The following is a 25,525-nucleotide window of genomic DNA, read 5'->3' on the forward strand; positions in this document are numbered from 1 at the left end:
AGCCAAATTTATTGATTTAGCTATTCTCTCAAATAGATTTGACAAAAAAATATTAGAGTACTTCTACAGACTCTGTAACGGATGGCTAGTGAGGTAGTCTATCCAAAAGTGGAGAGCGAATAAGGTGGAATGAAAAACTATTATATTTGAAGAGTTATTTATAGAGTATGTTGAAAACGTTTTTTCTTCAATAATTACTAAATTTATCTTTAAAAAATAATTTAGCTAATAATCTCTTGGTGATGCTCTCAAGCCCATCGAACGGGGAGTCCCCTTCGTCCCACGAGCCACGGCTACTTGTTTGTCTGTTTGTTGCCTTGTTGGTTCCGTCAGCGACTCAGCATCAGATAACACACCCCGAGTAGGCGGTGATGCACTCTATCTTTCGTTGCCAGCAAACGTTGAGTTCTCCCAAAAATCTTCATAGATCTCTGATGATATTGTAAATTCTAAATGTAAAGCAGGTAGCTATATTTTATCGGTGATGAAACTGAATACTCAAAATTCAATCAAACCTCTGTTTTCTTGTTTTTCTTAAATCAACAAAATTTTATACTCCCTCCATCCTAAATTGGAGGTCATTCCAAGAATCTTGGAGAGTCAAGCTTTTCTAAATTTGACCAAATTTATATGATAAAATAATAATTATTATGATATCAACTAAGTATCATTAGATTTTTTTTCTTAACTATATTTTTATAATATATTCACTTTACGTTAGTATTTTGACTCTTCAAGATTTTTGGAATGACTTACAATTTGAGATTGAGGGAGTACCTCTTTCTTTTTTATATGTATTTTTCTGATCTGATCGTGAATGTAAAAAACAAAATATGATGTTGTTATTTTAATTCGGCTACATAAAAATCTGCAGCCTATCTGGTAGTACTCGCTGTCGCCACTAAGGCCTTGTTTAGTCTTTTTTTTTTTTTGCAAAATGAGCATTGTGGCACTTTTGTTTGTATTTGTCAAATATTGTCTAATCATGGATTAACTAGGCTTAAAAGATTCGTCTCACAAATAGCAGACAAACTGTATAATTAATTATTGTTTTTATCTATATTTAATACTCCATGGATGCAACACAATATTTGATGTGACGAGGAATTGCAAATTTTTTTTGAAAACTAAACAAGGCCTAAAAACTGTCGCCTCGCCTGCAGAACTGCACAAGGGCGACACGAGTATCCCTCCCCAAAGATGAGACTCCCTCCAGTTCATCGCAAAATCCAAAAACTTTTCAAAATTTTCTATGATATAATCTTGCGGCACATGCGTGGAACATTAAATATAAATAAAAAAATAAAAAAATTGCACAATTTACCTATAATTTACCAGACGAATTTTTTGAGCCTAGTTAGTCCATGGTTAAATGATAATTGTTAAATAAAAACAAAAGTGCTATGGTACACAAAAACTTTTCACCTTTCAACTAGTGCCTTGTTTAGTTCGCGAAAATTTTAGTTTTTGCTATTGTAGCATTTTCGTTTGTATTTGACAATTATTGTCCAATCATAGATTTATTAGACTTAAAAGATTCATCTCATAAATTACAGCTATATAATTTGTTTTTATTTTCATTTATATTTAATAATTTATGCATATGTCATAAGATTCAATGTGATGAAAATTTTTAAAAAGTTTTTGGTTTTTGGGTGGAACTAAACCATGCCTAAACAAGGCCCAAATGTCCCCTTCCTAATCCATGCTGCTGCTGCTTGGGCCGCGCAATAATAGTCAAGCCTGGAAGAACTGGCGAGCTTGATGGGCGTGGGCCGCTTCCGCACGGTTCCAGTTCCACGACCACCATCCACCATGATCCACCCGCCTGGCGTGCCCGCTCGTCAAAACTCGCTGCGCTACCCGCTCGACAAAACTCGCTGCGCTACCCGCTCGACCATCTCGCCTCGCTCTAGGTTTTCCTTCGGCGCACCGCAACAGCGCCGCGTCAACAGAGCGACCGCCGCCGAGGCGCGACACCGCCGGTCCATCCAAACCGCGCTCGCCGCATCGAAGGGGGCCTCCCAACCGCCGAGCCAGCCTCTAGACGACGACAACGAGCACGAGGACGAACGAATGGGGAGGAAGGGGCGGAAGGGGAAGGGCGCGGCGGCCGGGCCAGCCGCCGGGGGGAGCGGCGGCATGAGGGAGGCGACGCTGGTGCGCGTCTCAAAGGTGCTCGAGGACTTCCGCGCCTCCAACGCCGAGGGTTCGCGCCATTCGCTTCCCTTTACTTTGGCTCCTGTTTTAGAACTTTGGAGCGGCGGATTGGGGGTGTTCGAGAGAGTGTAGCAGTAGTGTGGTTGCGCCGCTCGGTGCCTCGGGGCTAGAGTTGGAGCTTATCCCTTCCAATCTTCGCTTCACTTGGTCCTTGTGCTTTGCTTTTTTTTTCCCAATTTCATTAGAATAGGGCAATTTTCGTCCTGTGATCCTGTCGTCCTTAGTCATTAGTGCATTTGTATTACAACCTGCTTTGTGGTTTGCTGCTGTTTCTCATCCGCATTGTGCTTTTATCAACATGTCCTTCACATTTGCAGTTACATATAATTTACACCCTGGCTCTCTGACGCTATTACGAATTCATGTTCAAGCAAAGTTTGAATGTTTTCTTAGGTTTGAGATGTGTTAAGTGGTGCGTACAATATTTGTAATGTAGCTTTCCAGTCATACCTTTCAGAATTGGCCAATCTTAGGTTACAGAATGTTATCTACCCAGTACCCACAAACTGAAAACTGTTTCCCATTGGGTCGCATCTTGGAATTTTAGTGAAGATTGTTGTGATATAGCTGTACGCCTTGTAGATAACATAGTAATATTTCCATGCAAAAGTCCTTGCATGTTTTCATGGCTCTGTATTTGTCGGAGCACCAGCACATTGAACACCAGCACTGACCCAAATAATTGTTTAATATTAATTTAATGATGGTAGAATTCTAGTTGACCGTAAAAAGGTTGGTATAGTAGTGATAATCTTTCTTATTTTGATGCCATTCTTTTCTCATATATTGGTTGGCCCTACTTCAGTTTAAGCACAGCCCCCCCACCCACCTCCATCTATTATGTAATGCATTGGAACTATTGCTTTCTTTCTTTGGAGTTATGTTGTGAGCTGAATAAAGTGACACTCCTAGACTATTTTACCTTGCAGTGTACACATTTGAACCTGGTATATCCAGACAAGAGCGAGCTGCAATCCATCAGATGTGTAGGAAAATGGGCATGCTATCTAAAAGTTCTGGGTGAGTAAGATAACTACATTCATGAAGCAAAATTTGTTTCAGCGAAGAATTGTAAGGAATCTATGATTATGCTTTGTGCATCTTTGGGTGGCGCCATCCTAATGTTATCTTTGCATTACAAAAATTGCTTGTTTTTTCCACAACGGCAAAGCAATTTCATTACTCGAGAGCAACAAAATTACAAAAGTTTGCTAACAGTAAGAAACAAAAATTGCTTGGTATATGTCTATTCTGAGTTCTGTTTTACTTCAGGAATGGGGAAAAGCGATGCCTTTCTGTTTATAAAAGAAAACAGAAGCGTGAGCCTGAAATGGAAGAAGGCCCTAGCTACCTTGGGTTTTCTGAGGAGGCAAGGCATGTTTTGCAGGATTTATTTATGCATTACCCTCCTGGTGATGCTGATTTAAATGGGGATTTCGACCGGAATTCTAGTGATAAGGCTGCAAACATCAAATGGAAAACAGATAGTGCGTTTTGCAGGCCAGTAATGAGTAAACTTGATATAACGAAGAAAGTCGAGATGCTTGCCTCTAAAGTAAATGGATCCTACCAGTTGAGAAAGGTCTTACATTCTGGCTTGATAATATTATCTTCCTCTCTTTGCTTAGTTGCTGCTTCTTATTAGTTTTATTTATGAGACAGTCTTATTATAGCTAAAGGTTTACTTGTGAACAGATCATGGAAGACAGGACAAAACTTCCTATTTCATCCTTCAAGGATGTCATCACTTCAACTTTGGAAAATCACCAGGTATTATTTTTAGCTCCAAAGGTTTCTCACATTTGCTAGACCACATCTTCAACTTTTGTGGTGCACTGGCGCTGTTTTTTTCTCAAATGTGCAGGAGAGTTTTTTTTTTCATTAAAGAAGCATACCATAATACAACAATTCCCAACCCCCAACCGAAAAAAGGGAAAAACTTGGTTTCCATTGTGAGTTTTAGAACACGCACACCACATATAAACTAGAGAAATAACCAAACTGAGCCCAGGATTTGAGGTTTAAAACTACTGAGCTTGTAAGCTCCGGTGGTCCTAGCTCCAGCACCATAGCCCCCCCCCTCCCCCCTCCTCGTCATCAGCCACATGCTGGAAACACCAATTGTGCATCCAGATTCTCTGCATTAAAAGCGAAGTTGTTACATTCAGAGGCGGACCATAGGCCCTCTTTCTCTCCTCATGGCTTGTGTTCAGCAAAACGTCACTTTCCTTATCTTTGTTGTTTCTTCCTTAATGCATTATTCACATTTCCTGTATTTCTTACTAGGTGGTTCTTATTTCTGGACAAACAGGCTGCGGTAAAACCACCCAGGTGCCAATTCTTTCAGCTTAGATCAATCGCATATTCCTGCATTAAATTCAGTTTTTTTTTATCATATTATTTACTATCTATTCTATTTGTTTTTTCTTCTGTTTTTCTATATGAGCTATTGTTATCCTTGTTTTCATATCAATAAGATGCGCTGTGTGTGCTTGAGCCAATATCAGTTGATGATGTATCTTATGTATAAGAACTAGAAAGTTTCTTTTTCTATCTCTGCGTGCATGAGATGTTATACAAGAAACAGTCTCTAGGTTCTTTCTGTCATAGGCTGGAGTTTTGTGTTTTCTTGATTTCCTTATATTTCTGTGCTTGATATTGCACTTTTTGTTATTTACAACAATCAATAATATCATCAGTATTCGTTCAGATTGATTCTACAAAAGTTTGATGAATTTCTCGTGGTGTCCGTAGACTTATGTGTGAACTGAATTGCTTTGGTGATGATTTGGTGTGGGTGTGGGTGGGAGTGATATTTTTGTTTATTTAGCTTACTAACCATGTTTTTCTTATATAGGTGCCTCAATACATCTTGGATCATATGTGGGGCAAGGGTGAGTCATGTAAGATCATATGCACTCAACCACGTCGGATATCAGCTATTTCAGGTTTGTGTGACCATTGTGGCAGATTGCTTTTCAGTTTTCATCTTCTTGTTGCTTGTAAGTTATGATTTGGTCTATGTGCTATCCAGTTGCCGAGCGAATCTCTGCTGAAAGAGGAGAGGCTGTTGGTGACACCGTTGGATATAAGGTATGAACAAATTTTTATATCTTTATATGATATATTTCTTGGTAGGTCTCTTTTAGGGCAACGTTAAGGTTGCTGTGAAATGTCAAAAGAGGAATGACCATTCCTAGATAGAAGGCCTTCCAGCCTTCCAGGGTCATCTGTTTCTAAATAAAGTATTTTTTTTTCTTTTGACAGCTTGTCATGTTGTTTGGGATTTCCCTTTTTTACATATACTTTACCTTTCTTGAATGTATGTTTCCTGCATCTATTGTGCTCATAACTGTGTACGATATTCCATTTTCTTCTTGTCTTACACTATTCTTTGTTCTCAATGTAGATACGTTTGGAGTCAAAAGGAGGGCAGAATTCATCAGTCTTGTTCTGCACAAATGGTGTTCTTTTGAGAGTACTGATAGGAAGAGGAACTAAAACTTCAAAAGCACGTAATCCTTCAAAAGCACGAAATCAGAAACGCTCATTAGATGATGCAATTTTGGGAATAACACACATCATTGTGGTAATGCTTTATATTTAAATTTTCACTCTGTGTACATGTTATCACATATAATTTGTACTCCCTTCTAACTATATATCGTTATGCAAAGCGTTCTATCAGCTTCTAAGCTGTACATAGACAGAAGTATTTTGATTTTCACATCAAAATGATAATAACATTACTTTCGTATGATTATTGATTACATATTGTCAAGAGTATATAATTGGAAAAGCAATGGTGAGCTATGCATTCAAATACTCTGTTTGGACAAGTTTTGTAGAGATGGTGTGGCTATTTTTGGAATCAAATGTACTCCTTGTAACATTTACGGACCATGGTACTGAGTAGTTTGATAGGCATATCTTCATGGTCCTATAAGTGATTTTTAACATCAATGCTTTTGTGACTTCTAATCAGATTTTCTTACGCTTTTATGACTTTTGATCAGATTTACCGTTTTTATTTTATTGCATTCTTAACATCCACAAATATGATTATGAATGTGTGGCTACTTGTTAAATTGGGGGTAATTTCTTCTTAAGTTATCCTCAAGTCATTTTGTGATGGGAATAAAAGTTTATGCTTCTCAATCAAGCTTACGATGTGACGAATTTGGCCATGACAGCCTTTTTCTGAAATATTACTTATTTCACACCGGTTCAAAACTCACCCTTGTGAATCTTATTGATCATTGGGGTTAGAACCTGATGTTTTGCGCACAATGCAGGGGCAAAACAACAATAGAGCCTGTTGTTATAAATAACATTGTTGCAATGTTAGGTTGTGTATTATTCTATAATATAAATGGTATGAGCTAACTATAATTTTTTACTGTCTCCAGGATGAAATCCATGAAAGGGATAGGTTTTCTGATTTCATGCTGACTATTCTAAGGTATCACAATAAAACTGTTTTTCTACACTAGCTAGTTACTAAAATGCACATAGGAACGTAATAATACTTTTCACGAAAAAATTTTATGCAGAGACTTGTTGCCGGTGTATCCTCATCTTCGTCTGGTGAGTGGAATCTTCCTTTGTAGTTCAGTTCTTGTTTTGAGCCATTTTAGCAGAACATAAAAGATGTTTCAAACCTGTTGTAAATGCAATCATCAGGCTGCTTAAGGTTTTGTAGACCAGGGGTTCCTGGTTTGGTAGTTTGATGTTACAGCATCGCTAATTCATCACATTAAAACATTGTTACACTAGTTGTAGTCTTAACACATGGTTTGTTAAGAGTTCAACTCGAAAGCCAGATCCCTCAAAGAGGTAAACCCTGGACACGCTCTCCAAGAATACACACAAACACTACATTTATGGCTTTTCTGTTTTGCTATCCAGACCTGTCATAAACAGCCTAATGTACCCTCCGCCCCTAAAGCAAAGTCATTCTTGTTTGTTATAAGTCAGATTTTCCTAAGTTTGATGAAGTTTATAGAGAAGAGTATCAACATGTATTACACCAAATAGGCATACTACAAAAAAAATATATTTAATGATGATGAATCTAATGATACTTAGTTGCTACCATAATATTTATCATTTTTATATAAACTTGATCAAACTTAAGATCATTTGACTTAGGAGTTAGGACAAAATATGATGAGTTCCTTTTAGGGGAGGGAATACATTTGAGGCTTGGATAATCTCCTAATTGATGTAGTCAATGCCTTCTATGATCTTCCCGTTATTTTCATTGACAAGCTGAAATCTAGTTATCACTAATAGCAATGAACCTAGTCCTTAGCTGAACCTGCACACACACATATATAAACACATACAGACGCACACACTAGGTTATTGCTATCACAACTCCTTCCAGTTAACCAGATGGCTTACCGTGTTTAAATCTAAGTATATTTCCAATACGCATTGACTAGTGCATTTAACAGGTACTCATGAGTGCAACAATTGATGCTGAGCGTTTTTCGCAATATTTCAATGGATGTTCGGTCATTCAAGTCCCTGGTTTTACCTATCCTGTCAGTAAACCCTCTCAGATTTGAATACATTAAACGATCTGAATCATTGTTGGAAGTTATAACTTCTTTTTACTCAGGTCAAAAGTTTCTATTTGGAGGATGTGCTTTCTATTCTGCAGTCTGCGGGTGATAATCATCTAAATACTACCAGTGATAAAAAAGAGAGCATTGTTTTAACTGATGATTTCAAAAGCTCAATGGATGATTCAATTAACCTGGCTTTGGTCAATGATGAATTTGATCCTCTCCTTGAGCTTATTTCTGCAGAGCAGAACAGAGAAGTCTGTAATTACCAGCATTCAGAGACTGGTGTAACACCTTTAATTGTTTTTGCTGCGAAGGGTCAGCTTGGGGATGTCTGTATGCTTTTATCTTTTGGTGTGGATTGTTCAGCACAGGATCATGATGGAAAATCTGCATTAGATTGGGCACAAGAAGAGAATCAACAAGAGGTCTATGAAGTAATCAAGAAACATATGGAGTGTAGTTCAGAAAAATCAACTGAAGATAACGAGCTGCTTAATAAGTACTTGGCGACTATTAATCCAGAGCACATTGATACTCTGCTAATTGAACGGTTGCTTGGAAAAATTTGTGTGGATTCCAATGAAGGAGCCATCTTAGTATTTCTTCCTGGCTGGGAAGATATCAATCAAACACGTGAAAGGTTATTTGCTTCTCCGTTCTTTCGGGATTCATCAAGATTTCTTGTGTTATCTCTTCACTCTATGATCCCGTCTTCGGAGCAGAAAAAGGTTTTCAAACGTCCACCAGCAGGGGTTCGTAAAATTATTCTCTCAACGAATATTGCAGAGACTGCTGTGACAATTGATGATGTTGTGTTTGTCATAGATAGTGGGAGAATGAAAGAGAAAAGTTATGATCCATACAATAATGTGTCCACACTTCATGCTTCTTGGGTTTCAAAAGCCAGTGCAAGACAACGTGAAGGGCGTGCTGGCCGATGTCAGCCAGGAACTTGCTATCATCTTTACTCAAGGTTTAGAGCATCATCCTTGCCAGACTACCAAATTCCTGAAATAAAAAGAATGCCCATTGAGGAACTTTGTTTGCAGGTACGCTGCTTGTTTATATTTATTTTGTCCCTAATATTCAATGGAAAATATGTCATGAAATATTTCATGGAACTGCGATTAAAGTACTTGTTAGTTACTTGGTGCGGTTTGTTAATCCATTTGCCAGGTCAAACTGCTTGATTCAAACTGCAGAATAGCAGACTTTCTGAAGAAAACCTTGGACCCTCCAATTCCAGAAACTGTAGGAAATGCTATTGCTGTGCTTCAGGATCTTGGTGCTTTAACACAAGATGAACAATTAACAGAATTAGGAGAAAAGCTGGGTTCCCTGCCAGTCCATCCATCCACCACCAAGATGCTCCTGTTTGCTATATTAATGAACTGCCTGGATCCAGCATTGACATTGGCATGTGCAGCTGATTATAGAGATCCATTTGTCCTTCCAATAGCGCCAGATGAGAGGAAAAGGGCAGCTGCAGCGAGAGTTGAGCTTGCTTCATTGTATGGTGGGTTCAGCGACCAACTTGCAGTTGTGGCGGCATTTGACTGCTGGAGGCGTGCCAGAGATAGAGGCCAAGAATCTCAATTTTGTGCAAAGTACTTTGTCTCTTCAAACATCATGAATATGCTATCAAACATGAGGAAACAACTTCAGAATGAACTGTCACAAAGAGGGTTTGTCCCTGCAGATGCATCTGCCTGCAGCTTAAATTCTAAAGATCCAGGTACTCAGGTCTTTATGAAAATGCAAGTCTGGAAAATTTCTATGTTCTTAGTTTCGTTAATATGTTCCTATTTTTGTATGTGAACTATGTACATGTTAGTTTTGTGAAACACTAAGTATTTAGTGGCTCATTTTGCTAGATCTCTAGGTAATTCTTTCTGGTGCCTATATGTGGGGGTTATACTTTACATGCTCACAGTGCCTAAAGTATGAGTGTGCGTGTGTGATGTCACGTCACATTTAAAGTTTCCAACACATTGTTCAACACTTAGTCTTAATACCATGATACACTCAGAGTCTAGTGGAAGTCTTTTAAAATTACATAAAGTTGATACATGTCCATGGGTGTGCCACTTCCATAGACCTACGCCTCACAGGCAGTCATCTACCACTCCCAGTCCGTAGAGGACTGTGCGTATGTGTGTGTATGCGAAATTAGTATATTCAGATTATTAGATATGGCAAGTTCTCTTCAGCCATTGAAAGATGGGTATTTTAGTTAACTAGCTAAAAGTTATTGCATATGCTGATCAGACTTTCCAGCTGCTTTTATTTTCTCTATTTCTGTTATTTCTTTAATTTAAACATCCTGTAACTTTATTTGATAATAAAAAATGTTTTACCCTTTTGAAGGGTGCTAGACCATCTTGTAACCAAAGCATTTCGAACTTATTTCACACATTTTACTTTGTGTCTTTTAATTTGATTAAGTGTACTTACCTGCAACTCTATCAGGTATCATGCGTGCCGTTCTTATGGCTGGTGCTTACCCAATGGTAGGGAAATTGCTCCCTCCTCGCAAAAATGCTAGAAAAGCAGTTGTGGAAACAGCAAGTGGTGCCAAAGTTCGTTTGCACCCACACTCCTGTAACTTTAACCTATCTTTCAATAAATCTTATGGGAATCCATTGCTGATATATGATGAGATCACTCGAGGTGATGGTGGAATGTATATAAAAAATTCTTCAGTTGTTGGGTCATATCCTTTGCTTCTAATAGCTACAGAAATGGTTGTTGCTCCACCTGATGATGATAGTGATGAAGAGGAAAATTCCAGTGAGGATGAAGCTGAGGAAAGCACTTTGGTCCAGCACAAAGAAGACATCATGTCTTCACCTGATAGCACTGTTTCAGTTGTTGTTGATCGGTGGCTCCGTTTTGACGCAACGGCTCTGGATGTTGCACAAATATACTGCCTAAGAGAACGTCTAGCATCTGCTATTCTTTTCAAAGTAAGATGATTTTACCTTGGCTGCTGCATTCTTTTAATTTAATTGTGCATGTAGCTTTTTCTCTGTTGTGTGCCCTATCTTTTCTCCTATGTTTTTGAAAGATGCCACTATGACCTGTGAGGCGCACCAGCAAATTGCCATGCAATTTATTCTGCATAAGCAATTTCTTATAATTATAATTGATATATGCACGAGAAAAATAGGACTGATGAATTTTCAATATGCTACTCCCTCCAGTCTCAGATGAGTGATGTTTTGCAGCTGTCTAAAGTCAACCACTGTGAACTTAGACTAGTTTTTTTTACAATATATTTATAAAACATGGGCAATGTAAATACTTCTGTGATATTTCCTCTGTTCAAAATCATAGGTCTTCTTGTCTGCTGGATACGTAGTTTTTACTATGTATGCATATATCTTGGTACATAGCTTTTTGCTATGTATGTAGAAAAAGCCAAAATGACCTATAGTTTTGAACTCAAGGAGTACTAGTTTTCAAGACAAACCTGCTCTTATCACTTCCCAAACTTTCAAACTCAATGGGTGAAAGGTAATTCATGGTCAGAGTGTGGAATATTGATTTCGTACAACCCTGAACATAACTTATTTGTGACAGGAGGGAGTTTTTTTTTACACAGTTACTCCTAGCTGGTTTTGTTTTGGGATAATGCACCTGGATGATCCTCTCTATTATGCTCTTAACCCTTGAAACTGCTGAGCTATGACCTCTCTTACTTTTGTGTTTGTTTCTTTTCTGATAAAATGTGTTTTCTACAGGTGAAACATCCGCAAGATGTTCTACCGCCTGCGCTTGGCGCCTCAACATATGCCATCGCATGCATCCTTTCATATGATGGCTTGCCTGCTATGGTTCCACCGAATGATCTTTCAGCAAACCAAGGTTCAGGCCAGAATTTAGCAGAAGCTAGCAGATTCTCTCAGGGAAGAAGAACGGGTTATATTCCACCTAGTGGTTTTCTGATGTCCTTATTAGCTGATAAGACCCATCCAGGAGGTGCTTCAGCGCATACTCAGCCATCCAGGGCTCCTGTTGGTAGGTTTGATCGATCTCAGCGTCCTTTCCGCAGTTCTGGACCTGGGAGTTCAGCACCACGTTCTTTCAAAAGGCAGCGCAACGCTGCACGGTGAGCTGGGCTTAAAGACAGCCTTTTGCATGCCCTTTTGGATGTGCTTTATCAACAGTGCCTGATCGTAGAAAAGGACGTAATATAGAATCACAAGTTTTCTGTATTCCGTTGTAGAAATGAAAGGAAAGAATTATAGCACGTCAACGGATTCCTCTGTCGAAGAGCTCAGAGATCACAGGTTTTGTATGTATGGGCTTGAGTTTTCTGTTTCCGCAGGTCAGGCGAGCTTATCTGCATCATAGACCGCAGAGGTGCCTGTAATCTTCGTGATGGACTTCAGATCTCAAAAGGAAAATGGAAAAGAAACGCGAAGACTTGTTACTTGTTCAAATAATGAGCGCCATAATCTTCGTGATGGACTTCTGATGTATATTTAGTGCTTTATGCATGTGTCGCAAGATTCGATGTGATGGAGAATGTGAAAAATTTTATAAAATATTTTGGGAACTAAACAAGGCTCTAGTCTGTGCAAGCAAGTCTCATCTTGCAAGTCCAGTTAAGGCCCTGTTTCCCATCTAAAAAAATTTCATTCATCCCATTGAATTTTTGGACACATGCATGGAACATTAAATGTAGATAAAAAAATAAACTAATTACACAGTTTGGTTGAAAATCGTAAGACGAATCTTTTAAGTCTAGTTAGTCTATGATTAGCCTTAAGTGCTACAGTAACTCATGTGCTATTGATAGATTAATTATGCTTAATAGATTTATCTTGATTAATTATGCTTAATAGATTTATCTTGCAGTTTTCAGATGAGCTATATAATTTATTTTTTTTATTAGTTTTTAAAAACTCTTCTCAACATTCTTTCGAATGTGACACTCAAAAATTATTATCTCCAATCTAAACAGAGCTTAAGGCTAAGGGGTTGTTTGCCTCACCAAGCGAGGATAGAAAGCTGGCTAGCTTGTTTGGATGATCTGCTTAAAGACTTCGAAGTCCGTGCGCGCGAGTTAAGCTTGTTTTTAGGCCTTGTTTAGTTCCTAACCGAAATTTTTTCGCGACATTGTAGCACGTTTATTTGTTTGTGTTAATTATTGTCCAATCATAGACTAACTAGGCTCAAAAGATTCATCTCATAAATTTTGACCAAATTGTGCAATTAGTTTTTATTTTCGTTTATATTTAATACTTCATGCATGCGTTTGACACTGTAGCACATTTGTTTGTTTGTGTTAATTATTGTCCAATCATAGACTAACTAGGCTCAAAAGATTCATCTCGTAAATTTTGATCAAATTGTATAATTAGTTTTTTTCATTTATATTTAATACTCTATGCATGCGTCTAAAGATTCGATGTGACGAGAAATTTTGAAAATTTTTTGGATTTTGGGTTTAAACCATCGAGGAGTTAGGTCAGAACAAACATCAGGCAATTAACAGGTACCGGGACCGGTTAATGAAAGGTACTGTACAAATCGAGATGGTGTTCCTGCTGCCTATATTTGTTCGTGATAAGAGCACTCACAATGCAGACTCTATCATAGAGTCTAAAGTTATTTATTACCTCGAACAATGTGGACTTGGAGTCTAAATAAGACTTGTAGTCTTATTTTTTCTACCTCTTTCTTCAATAAATATGCTGCTAAATCAGCAAAATACCATAAATAATATATAATTAAGTGTCTTAGACTCTGTAATAGAGTCTTGCATTGGGAGTACCCTAATCTTTCAAAAGTGTTCGTGATGCACGTGTCGGAACCGAGAATGGTTTCGTTATCAGCCCAAGTGGTGCACCACACGAATCCGGTCCGGCGTGATCTGGCATGGTTATCGTGTTGCACGTCTGGCGGATGACAACCGACTTTAATGCTTGTCGTTGTTTGTTGCAATAAATTCTAGTCTTATTTAGTTGTAATTTTTTTATAAAATATATATTTTGTATTATTTTTGTTTATATTTAACAAATATTGTCCAATTATATATTAAATAGACTTAAAAGATTTTGTCTCATAAATTATATATAAACTATATAATTAGTTATTTTATATTTATATTTAATGTTCTATACATGTGTCATAAGATTTGATGTTATGAAGTATATTAAAAGATTTTATAATTTTTTTTAAAGTAAACAAGGCCTCTATCGACTTCTGAGGGGGGGGGGGCTTCCATTTATTTTTGTAAAAAATATGTAATAATATTTATATTTATAAATAAATTTATTAGAAAATTAGATCTAAAGAACTTTACAATGATATTAAATTATGTAATACAAATAGTAATATTTTTTCGAAATTATTTCTTTGAGGAGAAAGGAAAACAATAGATAGGAAGTACGACACACGTGATACAGTACGTTTTTTTTGAGCTGTCGGGTCCCGGACTACCCGGTTCGGATCACCGTCCATTTCTGATTCCTTCGAGTTTTTTTTTTAAAGAAAATTTCTGATTCCTTCGTTGGAGCCTTGTTGGTGCCTTGGTGGTGGGCATGTACACTGCCTCAAGAAAATAGCAGGAGAATGATAATCCCTCCATCCCCCAAAAAAACATTATTGTTTTATTAGTTAATCAATTTTAAATTTAAAACAGTACCCATGTTTATATTTTTTAAATAAATTTATAAGAACATATGCATTATTATTCTAATTTCATTTGTTAAATATTTGATGTTCAAATTTGAGAAATAAGATCATGTTTGGTTCGTGACGACAACGTGGTGTCATGCCACACGTTAGTTATGTTATAGTTTTTTGTTGCAATTGTTTGGTTCATTGTCACAGCTACGGTATGCTGAACTTTCTTATCAACCTATTTTGTATGTCAAAAACTTGTTTTTTGCCAAACTTTGTCATAAATGTGACTTTGATTTTTCTTGTCATTTTTTTTAGCAGCCACAATTTACCGAAGATTTGGAATGACAAATTGTGGCACGAACCAAACATGCCCTAAGTAGAGTTTAAATCTTTTAGACTTGTACAAATAAGATGATGTAGTAGTTAATTGCTTGAGGAACTAAACTAAGTGTTGTCAGTCACCAAGGCATCGCTAATAGATATTCCCCCATCCCAAATAATAAGTCATTTTAAGAATCTTGGAGAGTTAAAGTATCTTAAGTTTGACTAAATTTATATGATAAGATAATAGCAATTATGATGCCAACTAAGTATCATTAGATTCTTTCTTAATTATATTTTCATATTATACCCATTTTATGTTACAAATCTTAGTATTTATTTTTAAAATTTTGGTCAAACTTGAGATGCTTTGACTCTCCAAGATTTTTAAAATAACTTATAATTTGGAATAGAGGGAGTAGCTATTTGGCTATCTATTATGACATGGACAAATAACTGATTTATTTTACACAGTCTAAGAATATGTGGAATGAATGTGGGTTCAATAGTATATAAAAAATAAAAAAACATAAAATAATCTTTATTGTTGTCTTTTACCTTCATGTCAGCTAGTCAGTACTAGTACGTAACTAACAGCATTAGATAAGGCTTTAGTCCTAACGACTCTACTAACAGGGTCTAAAAAATGTCGGTCAAACCAGAGTGACCTCAATGCGCCGCATAGATAACACTATGGATCCGCAATTTCCAATACTACCACCACCAGGTATGACCATGACACCTTCTTCTTGGATCCTAGTTTGACGTTTACTATCTTCTATTGGTCTTGTTTAGATCTATTTTTTTTGAATTTGACTACTATAACACTTTTGATTGTATTTAATAATTATTATTTAATTATAGACTAATTAGACTTAAAAGATTCATTTAATTATTTTTATTTTTATTTAATGTTTTATGTAAATGCGTAAGATTTAATATGATAAGAATTCTTAAAAAAAATTAAAATTTTGGTCGTAACTAATCAAGGCCATAGTTTCAAAGAAAGAAAAGAAAAAGAAAGAGAGAGGACCGTACGATTGGCTATCGTTGCCGGTGCCTGCTGCATGTTGATGGGCACACCGGCGGCACGTTTCCTGGGAGACGCAAAGGATCGCTGGGGGACAACGCCATCATGATTTGATGGGGTGCCGGATCGGTACGGTGACGGGGGTGGACCGCGTCAGCGCGTACCAGCCGCACAACGGGGACCGGGGAGGCCCGTCAGTCCGTCACCCGTGTCGTGACGCAGCGGCTCCCGTCAGGCGCGCGACTTCACCTCCCACCGCTGGCGCCTCCCGCACGGTGGTGATGTCACCCACCTGTTGCGCTAGCAAAGGCATAGGCAACGCGTACTGTGTTTATAATGTGTCTGGCTTTTGTTTAGGTCTGGGTTAGTTCATCTAAAATCTAAAAATTTTTCAAGATTCCTATCATATTAAATCTTACAGCGTATACATAGAGCATAAAACAAAAACTGATTTCACTGTTTGTCTGTAAATTGTGAGATAAATTTTTTGAGCTTAGTTAGTTCATAATTAGACAATATTTGCCAAATAAAAACGAAAATATTACAGTAGCTTAAAGCAAAAAATTTTAGGAACTGGCCTTGTTATAGTTCCCCACCTAAAATTTTTTCATCCATCACGTCGAATCTTTGGACATATACAATAAGCATTAAATGTATATGAAAACAAAAACTAATTGCACGGTTTGATTGTAAATTGCGAGACGAATCTTTTAAGCCTAATTATCACATGATTAGCCATAACTGCTACAGTGACCTACATGTGTTAATGACGGATTAATTAGATCTAATAAATACATCTCGCGGTTTTCCAAGCAAGCTATGTAATTTATTTTTGTATTAATATCTAATCCGTCTAACGTTTTATGAAACATCCGATGTGACAACTAAAAACTTTTCACTCCCAAACTAAATAAGGTCAGGCCTTAGATCTAAAAAGTTTTTGGATTTTAATATAGTAGTATTTTTGTTTTTATTTGACAAACATTGTCTAATCATAGAGCTAGGTTTAAACGATTCATCTTGCGATTTATAGACAAACTGTGCAATTAGTTTTTATTTTCATCAATATTTAATGCTCCATGCATATGCCGCAAGATTCGATATGACGGAGAATCTTGAAAAAATTTTAGTTTTGGGGTGAACTGAACAAGGTCGGCCTAGTTTACAAAAATTTTCAAGATTCTTCGTTACATCGAATATTCGGACGCATGCATGAAGTATTAAATATAGATAAAATAAATAACTAATTACACAGTTTGTCTGTAATTTGTGAGACGAATCTTTTGAGCCTAGTTCGTCCATGATTGCACAATAGTTACCAAATACGAACGAAAGTGCTACAGTAGCCAAAGCCAAAAGTTTTCACCCAACCATAGTTTTGAAAGTCGACGATTAGGACGCGCCTAGTCGCGACTAATCGCTAGGCTAAGGCCCGGCGCCTGGACTAGGGGGGTAGTCGCCCCTCAAGTCGACGGGAGCGCCTAGGCGGCGCTAGGCGGCGCCTCGCCGCGACTCGGCGGCGCCCAGAAGCCCTAGGCGGCGCGTAATCGACGCGAGGTGGCCGGCAGGCGAGCGCGCGCGAGCGGCAAAATGTTTCGCGGCGACGGGCGAGCGCGCGCGCGGGAAAGCTTGGCGCCGCTGGAAGTTTGCCGCGCGCGCGACGGATAAGGCCGCGCAGGGATACGGAAGCCGCGCACGACGCTATTCCGCTGCGACGCGACGCTCCTCTCCGCCAGGAAGCAGCTTCCGCCGGCGCGGCACTCCTCCCCGACGGCCAGTCCGCTCCAACCTCGTCCACTCCTCCACTCCTCCGTCCTCCCCGGTCTCCGCCCAGCTCGTCTTCCTCCCCGCATCGAAGCTTCGAAGGGCCTCCCCGCCGCCCAGTACGCCCCCCGACGGGCATCTCCCTCAGGTGGAGCCCCAGCCCCCAAGGCTGTGGCAGAACCTCCTGAATTAAGTGGCCCACATGCACACATCATTGTCCCAAAGACTTCTGATCGTCGTGCACGAGTTCCAAATGACTCAAGAAGTCTGTCGGGTGTCCTCGGGAAACCCGAATCATCCACGCAACATTCTTTTCAGGAATTCCCTCATCAAGCATCACAGTATTACAACATTTCATAGATAAGAGAAATCAGAGTAAAAGCGGAAAGGTTACAGAACATAGATTGAAACTTAAGTTCAAAGTTTACAAACCATAAGTATTTAATACATAAAAGCTTCGGAACTTTATATTACATAAACCATAGATCACACAACAAGTTTTTACTTGCCCAAGGTCACACATCAGGTTCATCATCATCACTCTCTTCCACAAGAGTAAAATACCCATGACCATCAAAAGGATAATCAAGAGATTCACCTGCAACATGGGTTAATAAAACCCTGAGTACAAAAGTACTCAACAAGACTTAACCGACTATAAAAGAGGTGAAGACTCAGGTATGCAGGCTATGGGGATTCAAGGTAAAGCTTTAACAAGATCAAGTATTTCTTTTGCATAAAAGCTTACTACGAGTAAACCTACTTTCAAGTTTTAACTCAAGGTTATCATTTATAACTAACCAAAACTATTATCAAACTTGTATAAGCATACCACATCTTTCTTATACCAAAGATTCACTTGTTACTACGATGATGGTGTGAGGATTGAGGCTCCATATCCGAGGAAACACGGCGATTCGAATCGATTAAACCCAGCTGGGGATTCAGTACCACACGACATATGTAGAACTTAATCTTGCATATGTCAACCTTTTCTATAGATCCTCCCATACAAGAACGGGTCCAGCGTCACCCGAGAGTACAGTACACCACCATCCTACAGCCAATCTAGATGTTTCCCGGTCATCTCAGATCCGTAAGGTGGGTACACGCTACTCTCGCCATCTTTCCACTCCCAGTACGCGGTTAGCCGTTCTCAAGTATCGGAATAGCTATAGGTAAGGCTTACCGCCGCATGTGGGCTGTACTCAAAGGTCTCAATCACAACAGGCCAACAACGGTACGGTCCTTAATCGACTCAGTTGGAGACACTACTTTAAGACTCCATTCTTAAAGCAAGTCCACCGACCGGTCTCAAGTTGAACATTATTGACCTTAAAAGTATTCCACAACAACCCTTCAAACTTTCTCATTTGAAAACTTATCTAATAAGCAGGACTAAGCATACTAAGCATTTTCATAAAGCAAGTATCAAGGTTAATATTGAAATCATCAAGGTAGATAATGCAGCAAATAGGATTCACTCAACTCCTATTCACCTAATGCATCATATTAACTCAAGTGATATAAATAACTTTATGAAAATACAAGGATAGGGTTTAATGTCCGGGGCTTGCCTTGATCGGAGGGGACGTTCGGAAACTCAACTACTCTCGAAGGATCCACAAACTCGGAAGAAACCCACTGGGGATCAGATTCTTCCGGAGCGTATTCTATACGTAAAAGTGCATATGCATGATTATGATATACTCAAGGTATGATAAAGACAAGTTATATGTGCTTGGATAACAACAATAAACATGACTATCTCGAGTACAATCTACCTTCATGGTAAAGAAACAAACAAAGCAAACTATCAAAGCATAAATCACTACTAAACAAACTTTATTATTTTTATTAAGCAATATTGTGAATTTATCATACCATAAAGATATGAAAATAAATCATAACCAAGGAGCATATCATGCTAAGTAACCATGGTTGTCAAACAATCCAAAATTTCACCCAAATTCTAAAGGGATTATTATTTCTATTTCTTTTATAAGCATTTTAAATAGCTTTATTAAGAAACAGAGCATACTTGATCAAACAGAGCTGGAATTAATCATGAAGCTAAATAACATTAACACAAGCTCACATATTAAATTTCATGATTTTTGGATATACCCATAATTTACTAAAAATCATGGAAGGTTTATTCATTAATACACAAAGGCAATTTATGTATACATAAAAAAATTATCAGAAAATAAAACCTAACATTTTTATTAGGCTCTATCCATTTTATGTAAGCTATACAAAAATTTTCAAAATTTTTGGATCACTAAACAATTTAATACACAAATTCAAAAATAAACCAAAAACTGCATAAAAAGAAAAAGAAAACAACACTGTACCCCTGCGGCCCAGAAGCTTGGCCCAAGCTCGCGTGAAACTTGGCCCAGCCGGCCTTCCCCCGCGCGCGCTGACGGTTTTGCAGAAAAGCCCTCGGCTTTCTTTGAAACCAACCCGTAGACCAGGCTACTGTTCACATGAGTCTACGGCTTTGCAAACAAACCCCTCCCTCTTCTCGTCTTTACAACTGCGAGGTCCCCGATGCACCCGGCCGTCCAGAGCGCGACATCCCGCGGCGGCGTGGCTTACGCCGGCCAACTCCGGTCACCCCGAGCCAAACTGAGGCGAGCACAAGCACCAGCAAGCAACCCGCAACCGAACAAGCTAGCAAACCCGTACTCTACTGCTCTAGCGAGCTCTGGCCACGAGCGACGGCGGACATGGCCGCGGCGGTGCTTACGCCGGTGGCTCTAGACCGGTAGAGATAGGAATAAGAGGTCAGGAAGCATCGACATCTCACCCTGGGTGTGTTGACGCAGAGAGAAGTAGCGGAGAACAACCGGGTGATGCTCGTCCACGCGACCAGTGACTCCGGCGGCGAGCTCCGACGAAGAAGACGATGTTCCGGCGACAGCTGTGAAGCAAAGAAGAAAAGAGTGAGCCGATGAGCATCACAAGGTCATGGCGAAGCAAAGACGAGAGAAAGAGAGAACAGAAAGTTGCCCGGATGGGCTGACCACGACGAGCTTGACCCCGGTGGCGCTCTGTCGCCGGCGGAAAGGAGAATGGTGAATTCCGGTGCTCTGGTGCGAAAGAGGGAAGAAGGGTGGGTTCTGGAGATGCGCAAGGAAGTGATGAAGATATGCCCACGGTGAATTTGGATATGAATCAACCGTGGCGGTGAATTTTGGATTGGAGTGGAGAGCTGTCCGTCGGTGCTCCGGTGGCAATTGACGTCGGTGAGTGCAGCAGAGAAGGGCACGTCGCGCCTCTGGTTGCCAGCAGTTGTTCCACATCGTCACGGACGTGAACACGCGCTTGGACGGGATGAAACGGCGGTTCACGAGTCGGCAAACGCCGATCGACGCTCGGCGGCACACCGCCATGAACAGGGTCGAGCTTATCCCCCTTTTCCCCAAAATACCCTTTCTGAAAACATAAAATTACTCTGGGATTTTGAATAGAAGATGAAAATATGCCAAAATAAAAGTTGTACAAAAATTTGTGAACTACAAAACATCTTTTGGTGGCCAGAGCTAAATCTGAGTGGAAATTAGCTAAATTTGCCAAACAGTTTTGAAATTCAAGCTCAATTCCAAATTTTTGAATTGGGGCAAAACAGAATTTCCAAAATTACTTTTGATTTTGTAAAACAACTTGAAAAACTCCCAACATGAAAGTTGTTCAACTTTTCAAGCCCTACAACTCTCATGTTGACCATTTTTCAAAATTCCAAACAGATTTTGAATTGGAGATTTAAGTTTGAAAAGGGGACACTTTCCGGAAATCTGTATTTTCAAAATTACTTTGAATTTTGTACTGAAACTTCAAAAACTCAAAACACCAAAGTTGTACATCTTGACAAGACCTACAACTTTGCTTTTAAACTCAACTTCAAATTCTGCTTGGTTTTTGAATTGCACAAAAGGGGGCAAATCTAGGGTTTTGGAAACTAGGGTTTCCCCCCTTAAGCTCTCGGAAAAACTTTCACCCAAAGTTTTTAAACTCCAAAACAAGCATCCATACATAAATTAAACACACTTTAAATCCCTAAACACATTCATCCAAAATAAACTTATTTTAGGTTAATGCATCAGGGTTTACTTAACACTAAACTATGCAATGCTCATGATGACATGTCATGTTTTAATTCGCTTAACACCAGAGTGTTACAAAGGCTGACGCCCGAAGCCAAAGGTATGTGCTCGGTCCTCCCCTACTCTGCTCCCTTGAACTGGATGGTAGATGATCTGCTCTGTTTCTTGATTTGTTTCCTGCTCTCTGTTTCTTGATTTGTTTCCTGCTTGAACTAACTGAACTGACATGCATGCTCTGGTTCTGTGATTATATCTGATTGCTTGACTGCTTGTTTTGAAATGAAATCAGATTGCATGTTCTGAAACTGAAACTCAGATTTGCTGATTGCTACAGCCTACAGGCATACTGATTGAAAGTGTATGTTTGTAATTTGTTTGACTGCTTGTTCTGAAATCAGATTGCATGTGTATGTTTGTAATTTGTGGATTGTTCAGATGACAGAAACAGGGGGTCAACCTGACTCTGAAAGTGCAACAGCCAAAGCGAATGTCCTGAGAAGGAACTCAGATGATGTGGGATGGGAGTTTGGGGTTCTTGTTAATCCAAACAACAAGGACCAGGTGAAGTGCATACTCTATGACAAGGTCATGTATGGAGGGGTTTATCGGTTGAAGCAGCATATTGCTCAGGAAGGAAAGAATGCAAAGAAATGCCAGGGCACGAAGACCTCCAAAGATAAGTTAAAGGAGGCTCAAGAAAAGTGTAAGAAAGCACTAGATGGAGCAAAAAGGAAGAGGGAGGAGAAGACTGTTCGTGAGCTAGAACTTAGAGAGGAAGTTCATGTATCTAGGGTTGGAACCTCAGAGGAAGTCACTTGTGTTGGAAGTTCAGAGCCTCACAAATTAGGCCCCATGGATAAATGGACAAGAGCTATTGATCCTACAGCAACCAAATCTGAATCTTTGACTCAACAGAAGCTGAACAAGGAACTTTGGAAAGAAAGATTACATGAGGTGCATAAATATATCGCAAGATGGGCCTATAACCATGGTAATTTCCTTGCTGTTTTTTATTTCAGATTTCATTGGATGCTATGCTACTACCTATTGCTGCAGTACTGCACTAATTTTGTAACACTGGCAGCAATACCATTCAATGCTTGTGACAACGATGAGTTCAAGCAAATGTGTGAAGCAATTGGACAATTTGGGCCTGGAATTGAACCTCCAACTATGTTTGACCTGAGAGGGAGATTGCTAGAAGAAGAACATGCAAGAACCAAGAGTTTGCTGCAAGAACGTGAAGCCGAGAAGATGAAGAATGGGTGCTCTATTATGACCGATGCTTGGTCAGATAAGAAGAGGAGAAGCATAATGAATGTGTGCACTAATTGTGCTGATGGAACCAGTTTTATTTCCTCAAAAGAGATGTCAGATGTGTCACACACAAGTGAAGTCATATTTGAACTAGTGGACAAAGCAATTGAGTTAGTTGGTGAGGATGATGTGGTGCAAGTTGTGACTGACAATGCTTCTAACAACATGGGAGCAAAGAAGCTGCTGCATGAGAAGAGACCACAGATCTTTTGGACCTCTTGTGCAGCTCACACAATCAACTTGATGCTCCAAGGAATTGGCAACATTCCTCGATTCAAGAAGGTGGTTGACCAAGCAAAGGCATTCACCATATTTGTCTATGGGCACACAAGAACACTAGAGTGCATGAGATACTTCACTGAGGGGAGAGAGATAGTAAGGCCAGGAGTGACTAGGTTTGCTTCAAACTTTCTGACTTTGGAAAGCATACAAGAGAAGAAGGACCAACTAAGAAAGATGGTGGTTCATAGTAGGTGGGACTCACTGAAGGATGTGAAATCAAAGAAGGGAAAAAATGCTACAGCAACTATATTGAATCCAAATTTTTGGAAGGATGTGAAGTTGACATTGGCTGTTTTTGAGCCATTGTTCAAAGTTCTTCGTTTGGTTGATGGAGATGTGAAGCCATCCATGGGTTTCGTATATGGAGAACTATTGAAGGCAAAGAGACAGATCAAAGAGGCGTTTGGCAATGTTGAGTCCCGTTTCAAGGATGTTATTGCTATTGTTGAGAAGAAGATGGCTGGAAGACTTGATTCTCCATTGCATTTGGCAGCTTATTTGCTGAATCCACACTATAGTTATGCTGATCCATCAATTTTTGATGTCCCCAAAATAACAGTAGGTTTTATCAGTTGTGTGGACACTTTTTATTATCATGATGAGGAAATGCAAGAACAAGCTGCCAATGTTGAACTCCAGAAGTTTCAGAATAGAGAAGGACCATTTAACAAGAAACTTGCAAGGACTTTTGAAAACTTTGAATATAATCCAGGTAAAAGTTGTTTCATGATTATACATGGCTGTTTGTTGTGATCATCTAACAAGAAAATCTGCTATAACTACTAATTAATAGTGTTTATTTCAGCATCATGGTGGCGGCTGTATGGAACTGAAACACCAGCTCTACAGAAGATGGCTACAAGGATCCTATCTTTGACATCAAGCTCTTCTGGTTGTGAAAGAAATTGGAGTGGGTTTGATGCAGTGCACACTAAAAGGAGAAACAGACTTACTGTAGACCGCATCAGCAAGTTGGTCTACATTCAATTCAACAACAGGCTGCTTAATAAGAGAGCAAAGATTAAGTCAAAGAAAATTACTGATGTTCTCTTGTCTAGTGACACAACTGAAGCTCAAGGTTTCCTCCAAGAGAATGGAGATGATTTGGCAGCAGTTGTTTTTAGAGATGATGAAGATGAGGAACTCATGGAAGGTACAGGAATACCTTGGTCTGTGCTTGGAGATGCAGTGGGAGCAGAAGAACAACTACAGCCACGTAGAAGTGCAAGGGTGAGAGAGCTCTATGAAGGAGAAGAGTTCCAGTCCGAAGAAGAAGAGTTTGATGAAGATGAGGATGACTATGTGATGGATGAACCCTACTAAGAACTGTGAGACAGCTTCATGTCATGTTTTAGCTTTTATTATGCTTATGCATCCTGCATCCATGTATCTTTAACTTATGAACTTAGAACTCCTGCTATGTGCTTGTGTTTTGTGTTGTGAGAACTGAGGATCATCAATCATGTGATGGAATGTACTGTTAGTTTTTATATTCTGTGTTGCTGTTGCTGCCTGCTGTCCCTTCATGTTTGTGATTTCAAAAGGCTATCCAATGTTGCTGAAGTGATGAGATTGGATGGGAGAAGGATCAGACCTCAGATAAGTACCTAACTTGCTATTTTCTATTTTTGTACCACTTATATTGATGTCCAATTGCATCTTAAAGTGCTGTCCACTTCTATTGCAGCATTGCTGCAGGAAATTCAGTAATCATACAAAGGACCTAAGGTATGTCTACTGATCCTTCCCTGTTTTTTATCTAAATTATTCATGATTTGTGCCTATAAATGTATATATTATATATTTATATATAAATTGGCAAAACGCCTAGCGTCGCCTAGGCTAGCCTAGGCTCGACTAGTCCCTAGGCTAGGGGTCATCGCCTAGATTCCGCCTAGCGTCTAGCAAAACTTTGCACCCAACTAAACAGTTGGGCGAAAACTTTTGGCTTTGGCTACTGTAGCACTTTCGTTTGTAATTGGTAATTATTATCCAATCACAAATTAACTAGATTTAAAAGATTCATCTCGCAAATTACAGATAAACTGTATAATTATTTTTTATTTTCATTTATATTTAATGCTCCATGCATTTATCTAAAAATTTAATGTGATAAGAAATCTTAATTTTTTAAGAACTAAACCAGGCCTTAGCTTATCTATCTTATCTCTACAGCTATTATAGTTTTTTTTCTCTTATAACGAATCGACAAATAGTATTTTTAGTTATGGCTTAGGTCTTATTTAGTAATAAAAAAATTTGTAAAA

At 39.0% G+C, this 25,525-nt stretch overlaps 2 protein-coding genes across 2 annotated transcripts; both read left to right on the forward strand.

Annotated features, from left to right (window-relative positions):
* LOC8072118 (DExH-box ATP-dependent RNA helicase DExH6) lies at positions 1,866-12,256 on the forward strand. Its single transcript, XM_002456357.2, has 15 exons — positions 1,866-2,209; positions 3,150-3,240; positions 3,493-3,802; positions 3,916-3,990; positions 4,507-4,551; positions 5,078-5,168; positions 5,255-5,313; positions 5,630-5,809; positions 6,630-6,682; positions 6,774-6,807; positions 7,680-7,769; positions 7,847-8,845; positions 8,973-9,531; positions 10,266-10,762; positions 11,540-12,256. Exons 1-15 carry the CDS (start codon positions 2,077-2,079, stop codon positions 11,909-11,911), a joined length of 3,588 nt encoding a protein of 1,195 aa, XP_002456402.2. The 5' UTR covers positions 1,866-2,076; the 3' UTR covers positions 11,912-12,256.
* On the forward strand, positions 15,897-24,581 carry LOC8072119. Its single transcript, XM_021456307.1, has 5 exons — positions 15,897-15,976; positions 21,949-22,000; positions 22,095-22,613; positions 22,716-23,970; positions 24,064-24,581. The coding sequence occupies exons 1-5, from the start codon at positions 15,897-15,899 to the stop codon at positions 24,579-24,581; spliced, it is 2,424 nt and encodes an 807-aa protein (XP_021311982.1).

Source organism: Sorghum bicolor, chromosome 3, assembly GCF_000003195.3.
Source record: "Sorghum bicolor cultivar BTx623 chromosome 3, Sorghum_bicolor_NCBIv3, whole genome shotgun sequence".
NCBI lineage: Eukaryota > Viridiplantae > Streptophyta > Magnoliopsida > Poales > Poaceae > Sorghum > Sorghum bicolor.